This window comes from Zeus faber (genome assembly GCF_960531495.2).
Source record: "Zeus faber genome assembly, chromosome: 16".
Lineage (NCBI taxonomy): Eukaryota > Metazoa > Chordata > Actinopteri > Zeiformes > Zeidae > Zeus > Zeus faber.
In genome coordinates, this window is record NC_137202.1 from 28,918,012 (window position 1) to 28,929,400 (window position 11,389).

General features: G+C 40.7%; 1 protein-coding gene across 1 annotated transcript in view; it reads right to left on the reverse strand.

Moving 5' to 3' along the window:
* pkdcca (protein kinase domain containing, cytoplasmic a) overlaps window positions 1–7,732 on the reverse strand; it is a gene marked incomplete at its 5' end in the record, with an annotated part of 16,701 nt that extends 8,969 nt beyond the window's left edge. The window contains one exon of the mRNA XM_080016799.1: window positions 7,043–7,732. Within this exon, the coding sequence (XP_079872925.1) occupies window positions 7,043–7,732 (690 nt within the window). The remainder of the gene's footprint in view (window positions 1–7,042) is intronic.
* Window positions 7,733–11,389: the final 3,657 nt, after the last annotated feature.

Genomic DNA, 11,389 nt, shown 5'->3' on the forward strand with positions numbered 1-11,389 from the left:
GGTCACTGCATACTGTGCTGTATTGCTGTTCTGTTCGGTGTTACCGTAGTGCTGCGCCGTACTGTTGTATACTGTGCTGTATATCTTACAACACTACCTCACTTTATTCACATGCCACTTTAATGCACATATCTGTATATACATAAATAGTCTATCCCATATACATAAGTCTATCCCATATACATAAGTCTATCCCATATACATAAGTCTATCCCATATACATAAGTCTATCCCATATACATAAGTCTATCCCATATATATAAGTCTATCCCATATACATAAGTCTATTCCCTTTATCGATTTTGTACCCCCACCGTGCATTACCCTTGAGTTCTTATTTGATTTTATTCTATATATTTGATTTTATTCTATAGTCTAGAAGTCCTTACTATCCTAACGTCAGTAAGGACCCCCACCCAAAACACGCACACATCGTCTGACCAGCGATGGACACTCATCACCAGGTCCCCGGGCGTCGACGAATGCGGCCCACTGCTCCTGGCTGCTATATGTATATGTATGAAAGTATGTATATGTATGAAAGTATGTATATGTATGAAAGTATGTATATGTATGAAAGTATGTATATGTATGAAAGTATGTATATGGATGTGACAAATAAACCTCTTGTTTCCTGTTTCTAGTCTCTTGTCTCCTGTTGAGTGGTAAGTTCTTCATGTGTATGAAAACTTATAAATAATAGAAACCAAGATTATGGAAACTCACAAACAACACATTTCCTGAAACAGACAGACAGACAGACAGACAGACAGAAACATGATTAGTCTCTACAAAATGGCGTCTGTGGGGTCAGCGCTGGTGTCTAAGCTGCAGGAGGATTACAGCACATTTCATCTTTCATCCAGTTTTTAATTTTCTAAAAACACATTCCACCCGCACCCCCCCCCCTCTCTCCCCCCCCTCTCTCCATCTGTTTGACTTTTCACTTCGTTGCTTTTTGGAAAGTTCTGGTTCCTGTTGAGTCTGAGGCTTTAAAGAGTCGACGGTGAAGGGCGTCCATTTTCATTATTTAATGTGGTGTGTTATAAATACATTCCATTATGAGGTGTGTGTGTGTAGTTAAGATGAGAGAGAGATAGAAAAACACAGAGTGTTGGTTTGGGGGGGGGTTGCTGACACACTGATGCAGAGCAGGAGCTGAAGAGAGAGAGAGAGAGCGAGCGAGAGAGAGAGAGAGAGAGAGAGAGGGAGGGAGAGTGTCTGGGAATGTTTCCTGGTAGTGAAAAGGTTAAAGAGTTAATCCCTACCTCATTACTACCACACACACACACACACACACACACACACACACACACACACACACACACACACACACACACACACACACACACACACACACACACACTCTCTCTCTCTCTCACATGAGCACTGAATGGTGAGGGATTCTCTCGCGTTCTGGGCAGAGGAGGAGAAGAGAAGAAGGATGAGTAACAGTGAACGGAGGAGAGGAAAGATTGACAAACTGCTGTTAAAGAGAGAAAGTACACCACCACAATGCCACCCTGCAGAACACACACACACACACACACACACACACACACACACACACACACACACACATACACACACACACACACACACCAGTACAAGTTGTACTGCAGTATTTCCAGAACTTCCACTGGTTTGGAAGTACTAGGACGTGCAGCAGTTAAGGGTTAATCAGCGTTTTAACTCCCGTTTTTAAGCTTCTGGTTTGACCTTTGACCTCCGTCAAACAGACACAAACCATCCCCCCCAATACAGCGGATAAGTATCAATTATTATTATTATTAATAATAATAATAATAATAATAATAATAATAATAATAATTATTATTATTATTATTATTATTATTATTATTATTATAATAATTAACTTTGCCCTATTGTGGTGTTCTCCAGAATATGGGTAAATGTTATTATTTAATTATTGAAATATTGCAAACATACAATCCTACAATAATGTATTTTTATTATAACACTTCTGACATTATACAATTAATCATAAAATGTAAACATTTTTCCAGTGTAATATTACAAATATTATAACATTTTATTATAATATTTATGGCGTTATAATACCCATAAAATATATATTCTGGACGTACTGTTCTTTAACTTCAAAAAGGTCGCTGCAGTTAAGTGGTATAAGTATCAGAGCGGAGCTACGTGGACTCAACCATCTGCGTTCATTCAGGGGGGGTGTGTATCATTTAGGTTTCACCAACTCAAACGCTGCGCAGGGCTCCGTCATTTCAAAAAGCTTTTGTTTTTGTGTAGAACATCACATGAAAAATGTTTCCTGGAACAACCAACTGATTGAATTTGTCCGTTCAAATGTCAGCAAGGGAATATTTTTACTTTCGTGGCAAATATTTAAAATGTGTTTCACACATTTCACGAGTATTACACAAGTATTTTAAAGCTTCACCACAATGTTCCGTATTGTAAAATTAAAAGTTTAATTTCAGATTGCTGGGTTGAACATATTCATCCATCCAAGGTGTCTATTTGTGTTCAAATATTTCAATATGAATTTATTTTAGGACTTCACCATTGTTCCCTTCTGTAAATAGATTGCATCGATTTATTCGACTAATCTAAAAGAATGGGTTGACAGATTCATTCATTCATTTAAAATAATCAAGGTTTCTGTCTGATATGTTACTTTTCGTTAATATTTAATTCAATGTGATGAACTTTAACAGAGGATTTAGAACATACACGCAAATACTGTGACATATGTCTCACATGTGGCTATTTTGGTGTTTTTAGGGGCGGTGGTGTACCGCACACTAGTGTGTTTACTGCCACACTGCAGCGTCGTGGAGGAGGATTCCACTATCTCGCTCCGGATTTCTTCCTGTTTTAGCTGCTGCTAAAACTGGGGAACGTTCTGCGAAATTATCCAGAAAACGCGAAACTGTAAAAAAAACAACAACAAAAAGAAACCAAAAAGCGTTTGGGAACGAAGGCCAGGTGGAGGTTCGGAGAAGAGACGTGGAGGAGGTTCCTTCAGCGGCGTCCGACTGGAAACCTCTCACCAAGCTCTGGTTGAACAGACGCATCTTTCTGCAGACGCTCAGGGATGAAAGTCGGCGTCTCGGGGGCGTTTGTTGGAAATATTCAGTTTGTTCCACAACCTCTGGACACGGTGTCGGGTCAAAGGGACGGAGAATAAACAGTGAGCGGTGCTTGTTGAGACTGTGCCACGTGCAGGGTGCAGCATGCAGGGTGCAGGGTGCAGCGTGCAGGGTGCAGGGTGCAGCGTGCAGGGTGCAGGGTGCAGCGTGCAGGGTGCAGCGTGCAGGGTGCAGCGTGCAGGGTGCAGCGTGCAGGGTGCAGCGTGCAGCGTGCAGGGTGCAGCGTGCAGCGTGCAGGGTGCAGGGTGCAGCGTGCAGCGTGCAGGGTGCAGGGTGCAGGGTGCAGGGTGCAGGGTGCAGGGTGCAGCGTGTCATTTTAGGGCATTTCATGCGTTCGGTGTTTTTTTACGATGGTGTAAAGTCTGGACCACACTCTGCTTGACTTCCCGTTCACCTCTGAGGGACGCACACTACGCCCAAAAATAAAACGGTATTTATAGATCTACTGCAGTATTACACACAGCAAGAAGGTACTTTAACCGGTCAAGTATTTAAACGACGTATAGTACATATTCTAGGTGTACTTTCACATGTTCTTTATTCTGTGGGATCAGATTCCAGATCCCAAATATCATAAATAACATAATAAATAACAGAGCGGAAAAAATACTAGTCCTGATAATAATACACACATACTGATACAGCTAATAGTAAAAGGTTCTAATACTACTAATGTATAATATAGTATATTAATACTACTACAAATACTGCTAATACTAATACCAGAGAGGGGTTGTGTATTATTACAACTCATTTGATGCTTGAATAGTTTTTCGGCTCCATCCCTAATTCCCCTGGTGTTTGTGACCCATGACCTCTGACCTCTGACCCCTCAGCCCCCCTGCTGCTCTCAAAACAACCACCATGTCTGGATAACAGCATCATGAGGGTAAGACTGATTCAATGCAGGCTCAGGCCTTTATATACCATATACCTTCATATATACAATATAATATAATATACTGTATGATAGTATATACACTGTACTGTTTAATAATATATACTGTATAATATAATATACTGTGTATAATATACTGTATAATAACATATACACTGTATTGTATAATAGTATATACTGTATATTATAATATACTGTATAATAGCATATACACTGTATTGTATAATAGTGTATACTGTATAATATAATATACTGTATGATTGTAAATACACTACAATATAATAGTATATACTGTATAATAGTAAATACACTGTACTGTTTAATAATATATACAATATAATATAATATACTGTATATAATATACTGTATAATAGCATATACACTGTATTGTATAATAGTGTATACTGTATAATATAATATACTGTATGATTGTAAATACACTACAATATAATAGTATATACTGTATAATAGTAAATACACTGTACTGTTTAATAATATATACTATATAATATGATATACTGTATATAATATACTGTATAATAGCATATCCACTGTATTGTATAATCGTGTATACCATATATTATAATATACTGTATAATATAATACACGGTATAATAGCATATACACTGTATTGTATAATAGTGTATACTGTATAATATAATATACCGTATAATAGCATATACACTGTATTGTATAATAGTGTATACTGTATAATATACTGTATAATAGCATATACACTGTATAATATAATATACTGTATAATAGCATATACACTGTATAATATAATATACTGTATAATAGCATATACACTGTATTGTATAATAGTATATACTGTATAATATAATATACTGTATAATAGCATAAACACTGTATTGTATAATATACTATACTGTATAATAGAACATACTGTATAATATAATATAATATAATAGCATACACTGTACTGTATAATAGTATATACTGTATAATATAATATACTGAATAGACTAAACAATAATATATATTGTACAATATAAAATACTGTATAATAGTATATACTGTATAATAGCATAAGCACTGTATTGTATAATATACTATACTGTATAATATAACATACTGCATAATAACATATACACTGTATTGTATAATATACTATACTGTATAATAGTATATACTGTATAATATAATATAATAGCATACACTGTACTATATAATATATACTAATAGTTTATATTTAATAATATAATATACTGTATAATATAATATACTGAATAATAGTATATATTTAATAATAGTATATACTGTATGATACAATGTACTGTATAATAGTATATACACTGTACTTTATAATAGTATATACTTAATAGTATTTACTGTATAATATACTGTATTATAGAACATACACTGTACTGTATAATAGCATACTGTATATTAGTATATACTGTATATAGTACATAGTACGTTTTGGTGTAAAACATTCAATACAACGGACCGTGGGACTGAGAGAGAAACTGGAATATCTTCAGTACTTTTTTTCTGGGCGTGGCAGTAATTATAAGGAGAAAAATGTCCCTCCCAAAAATGTATTTTACCAAGATGTATATCAGCGAATCCTTCTGGAATCACCTCCTTCGCCCAGTTCCTTAGGCTGTGTACTCAGACATGCAGATACTACCCCAAATACTAGTAGATACTAGCCCAAATACTAGAAGATACTACCCCAAATACTAGTAGATACTACCCCAAATACTAGTAGATACTACCCCAAATACTAGAAGATACTACCCCAAATACTAGTAGATTCTACCCCATATACTAGAAGATACTACCCCAAATACTAGCAGATACTATGCCAAATACTAGAAGATACTAAGCCAAATACGAGAAGATATTTCCCCAAATACTAGCAGATACTTCCCCAAATACTAGAAGATGCTACCCTAAATACTAGCAGATACGACCCCAAATACTAGAAGATACTACACCAAACACTAAAAGATACTATGCCAAATACTACCCAAGATACTAGCAGATACTAGTGGACTGTGTACTGGTACTCAAGCTGGCCTGGTTCTGGTTCTGGAATACGGTGACTTTTCCTGGTTTTAAAGCAGCACAAGAGCGAACCACCCACTGTTATGGTTTACTGTATGTATGAAATACATATTTATTCATCCTGTACAGGAATATCCCAATATCTAATTTATACCCAAAGCCAACACTAGCTTCCATCCGGATACTCAGCCCTACCACACCCTTTTCTTTTATCAATATACAGAGCATATTCTGTGTGTGTGTGTGTGTGTGTGTGTGTATATACACTCATATATATATATATATATATATATATATATATATATATATATATGTGGGGATGGTAGCTCAGGAGGTAGAGCTGGTGGTCTAGTGATCCAAAGGTTGCTGGTTGGATCCCAGGCTCCTCCTGCTAGCATGCTGTAGTGTCCTTGAGCAAGACACTTAACCCCTAATTGCTCCTGATGGCTGCGTCCGTCGGTGTTTGAACAATTGTAAGTCGCTTTGGATAAAAGCGTCTGATCAATGACTAAATGTAAATGTAAATGTATATATATATATATAGTGTATATGCACCAACTATTACCAAGACAAATTCCTGGTATATGAAAATGTACTTTGCCCACTAAATAGACCCAGATTGTCCAGAGGTTGTCATGGTGCTTGTTTCCTGTTCTTCACTTGATAAATGTTATTTTAATCCTCAAGATGATTCCAAGTGTTTTTCTAGATCCCGTCACATTAACATGTGAATACATACTTGTTACATTTCTGGACCTGTAAGAGTGTCAGTCCGTCCCCCTGATTTACTCTTTATTCTACTGCAACAGTCACATCAGTTTAAAATAAACATGGATTCATATGTATTGATCGGAACCGGGGACTGGACCTATCAGCTGCTCATCAATGGAACGGGATCTTTATTCGTTAAGACTCTGCTGCACCGGTCCAGGTGTGACCAGGTGCGTGACCAGGTGCGGCTCCTCACCTGGACCACGTTGGGGTGGCGCAGCGCCTCCATCAGGACCATCTCCTTCAGGATCTTGAAGGAGGCCAGGGTGTAGCAGTCTCCCGTGGACCGGTACCGCTCCACGCACCGCTCCATGTCGTGTCCTGCCAGGTCCACGGACTTCAGCGCCACGGAGAAGCTGCGGTTCAGCGCCGCCCGGTGCACCGTCTTGGTGTACCCGGAGCCCAGGTACCGGAGCTCGGTCACGTTGCTGATGCTGCCGCAGCCGAGCACCGGGACCCGGCCCCCGCCGGGGTTCGGACCGCTCCCCCGCGGAGCCCGGCGCGCAAAGCCGCCTCTGGCCCGGTCCCCTGCGGGCTCCAGGTCCATCAGCCTCCTCCGCTCCAGCGGTCGGACCCCCTGGTCCCCGTGCGCTCGGTGCTGCCGGTACCGGAGCACCTCGTCGTGCCGCTGCTGGACCTGCAGCCGCAGCTCCTGCAGGCTGCCCGGCCCCGGAGGCTCGGCCTCGGCGACGGGTTCCGCCCCGAGCGGCTCCCCGATGAGGAGCCGCGGGTCTCCTCCGGTTCCTCCGCGGTGGAAGCGGGCTTGCTGGTGCTCGAACCCCGGCACGTAGAGCAGATTGACCAGGGTCCCCAGGAAGAAGGAGAGGCAGAGCCCCGCGGCCACCGCGACCCTCCTGCGCCTCATGACGCCCGGTAGAAAAAACATTAAAGCCCCGCTTGCTCCCGGAGCTCCGGACCCACCGGCTCCACCGGGTCCCGGGCGTCAAACCAACCGGGAGGTGCGGAGAAAAGAACCGTGACTGGGAGCTGCGCCGCGGTGCGCGCTCACGTCTCCATCGCAACGTTTAACGTTGAAACCCCTGGTGGAGGGGGAGGGAACTACACCCTGCCCCCTCTGCTCCCTCCCTCCCTCCCTCCCTCCCTCCCTCCCTCCCTCCATCCCTCCCTCCATCCCTCCCTCCCTCCATCCATCCCTCCCTCCATCCATCCCTCCATCCCTCCATCCATCCCTCCCTCCCTCCATCCATCCCTCCATCCATCCCTCCCTCCCTCCATCCCTCCCTCCATCCCTCCCTCCATCCCTCCATCCCTCCATCCCCGTCCCTCTTCTCCTTCTCTCTCTCCATCCCTCTCCACCCCTCCATCCCCTTCTCTCTCTCACTCCCACTGCTCTCTCTCCCTTCCCCTCCACCCCCTCCCTCTCCCCCCATCCCTCCATCCATCCCTCCCTCTCCCTGAGGACAGGTTTCGGGGTATCATTCCTCAAACTACATTTCCCGGGATGCAGCGGGGCCCTGTCTGCTGATTGGTCATAAGGTGCAAACGGGAGAAGTGAAAAGCTGGTTGAGTCCAATCCGTCCGTGTGCGTCTGATCAGCACTGACCAGCTTTGAAATCTATTTGTACATATTATTTACACACATTTATACATTGTTATTTCAATGGTTGTTGTAATCCTTCAAAGACCAAATCTGAAAGTAGTATATTTAACTTTTTTTATTCAATGTATTTTGCTTGTGTGCTTTAATTTTAAATTTTTCTTTATTCAATTTTTTTTAAATTATATACATATTCATAGAAAAAAATATGATAATGTATTTTTCTACATACGATATATTTGCATATTATCTACTTTTCACTGATTAAGTTCACATAATCAAAAACTTGGTTTGTTTTTGGTATTTGAGTTTTGAGAGAGCGAACACTAACATCACTTTTTAAACCAAGTTCAAAAATTCATAAAACATTTATATTGTTTATTATAACTCAGTTTCATGCAAGAGGTACTTTTCTGTCACATTATTTTATTTCCCAGCATTTAAAATGCTCTGCTGCTTTAGTCTTTAATTTAGGGTTGTATTTCCCTGACCCAGATACATAATTACAGCGTTGCACTTTTATTTTCTTTACTTTCCAGAGAAGAGCTGCTGCCTCCAGTCTGACCCCGCTGGGTTCCCGTCCGTCTTTTCTCATCTACCATTGTTTTCTTGCTTTATTTTGCAAACAAACACATTCTAATCATCTCAAATTTTAGGAATTCCTTAATATGGCTGTTGTTGAATACTGGACCTGTACAACGTACATGTAAAGGCTTAGTACAGTAAGTACAGTGTACAACTATTTATGGCTTTTTCTACGGCTGTGGGAAACCCTTCATTTTATGTAACAAGACACTCCCACAGAAACTTTAAAATAATAACATTAATTCCCCTCGTTTTTCACTGGATTACTGTTTGACACGGGGCCTCGGGGCCTCATTACTGACAATAAATCACCCACTGACATCCATTAACACGCTGTTAACCACTAATTAACACAGAGAACCACCTCATACTGTGTGTGTGTGTCTCTGCATCTGTGTGTGTCTGTCTGTGTGTATCCGAGTGTGTGTCTCTGTGTCTGTGTGTAGGTGTGTGTGTGTGTGTTTGTCTCTGTGTCTGTGAGTGTGTGTCTGTGTGTGTGTGTGTTTGTGTGTGTGTGTGTGTCTGTGTTTGTCTGTGTGTGTGTGTGTGTGTGTGTGTTTTTGTCTCTGTGTGTATGTGTGTGTGTGTGTGTTTTTGCATGAGTGTGTTTTTTTGTGTGTGTGTGTGTATGTGTGTGTGTGTGTGTGTTTTTGTATGTGTGTGTTTTTTGTGTGTGTGTTTTTGTCTCTGTGTGTAGGTGTGTGTGTGTGTGTGTGTTTTTTGTCTGTGTGTATGTGTGTGTGATTTTTGTGTGTGTGTATGTTTTTGTCTCTGTGTGTTTTTTTTGTGTGTGTGTGTTTTTGTTTGTGTGTGTGTGGGGGGGGGTTATCACCGTTTATTGTCATGTTATCAGCGTGAGGTGGTGCAGGGTTGCTGTGTGTGAGTGTGTGTGTGTGTGTGTGTGGACTAAATGTCATCTTTATTGTTATTCATATCATTTGTTTTTCTTCTTCTTTCTTTGTGTCTGTTTATTCTTTCTTTATTGGTCTTTTACTCGTGTGCTTTTTATTCTTTTTATATTCGGTCTTAATTATTTTCTAAATTCAAATTTAAAATGTACCTCCCTTGGTGGGGGGTCCTGGTGGGGGGTAGGGGGTCCTGGTCCTGGTCCTGGTGGGGGGGGGGGGGGGGTCCTGGTCCTGGTCCTGGTGGGGGGGGGGGGGGGGGGGGGTCCTGGTCCTGGTGGGGGGGGGGGCTTTCCCTAATCCTGTTTACTGTGGAGACAAAGACACCGCGTCTCCTCAAACAGACTTTAACGATGGAGCCGCTCCATCAGAATGTGCTCTGCGGGAGGTGGAGATTGTGGGTGTGTGTGTGTTGTGTATGTGTGTTAGTGTGTGTGTCTGTGTGTACAGTATGTGTATGTGTGTGTACATCGTGTGTGTGTGTGTGTATGTGTGTGTGTGTGTGTTAGTGTATGTGTTTGTGTGTCTGTGTGTACAGTATGTGTGTGTACATCGTGTGTGTGTGTGTGTGTGTATGTGTGTGTGTGTGTGTTAGTGTGTCTGTGTGTACAGTATGTGTGTGTACATCGTGTGTGTGTGTGTAAGTGTGTCTGTGTGTACATTGTGTGTGTGTGTTAGTGTGTCTGTGTGTACAGTATGTGTGTGTACATCGTGTGTGTGTGTGTTAGTGTGTCTGTGTGTACATTGTGTGTGTGTGTTTGTGTGTCTGTGTGTACAGTATGTGTGTGTACACCGTGTATGTGTGTGTGTGTATGTGTGTGTGTGTTCTGTCTGCTGTGTGTCTCGTTCTTCAGTGTTCATTGAAGAGCGCGTTCTCGTTGTAAATCCGTTGCGCGCACCGCATGTACGCGCTGTGAACACAGCGCCGCAGAAAAGCTGTGAAAAGAAAAAAACTTTATAAAGTACGTTTCCCATGATTCAGGTTCTAGTTCTTAGTTCTTAGTTGGAATTTGACTGAATTTGAATGCAATTAAGGAAATGTTACAAAATGTATAGTAAATAAAACAATATTTAATTTGTACTTTATAATCTAATAAACATCTGGAATATTTGTTTAAAATAAAAAATAACAGCTCTCATCACATCATGCTTGGCTGTGTCAACTTTCAGAGCAACATTTAAACATTGATAATACACGACAGTGTAGATGTTTGGTCAGGAGAAACCTGCTGACAACTGGTTTGAAGTGAAGATGATCTGGTTAAAACATCCCATAATAAACTTCCCTTTAGATTATTCTGATTATTAAGTGCTCACAAAGTATAAAATATTATGCACTTTATAATCTGAAGCTTAATATTCTGAGGAAAAAAACCCCAAAAAAGACTAGATTTAAAAAGTGAAGTAAAATATATATTATACACACACACACACACACACACACACACACACACACACACATATATTATTGATCAGGTAGTAATTATTTAACATG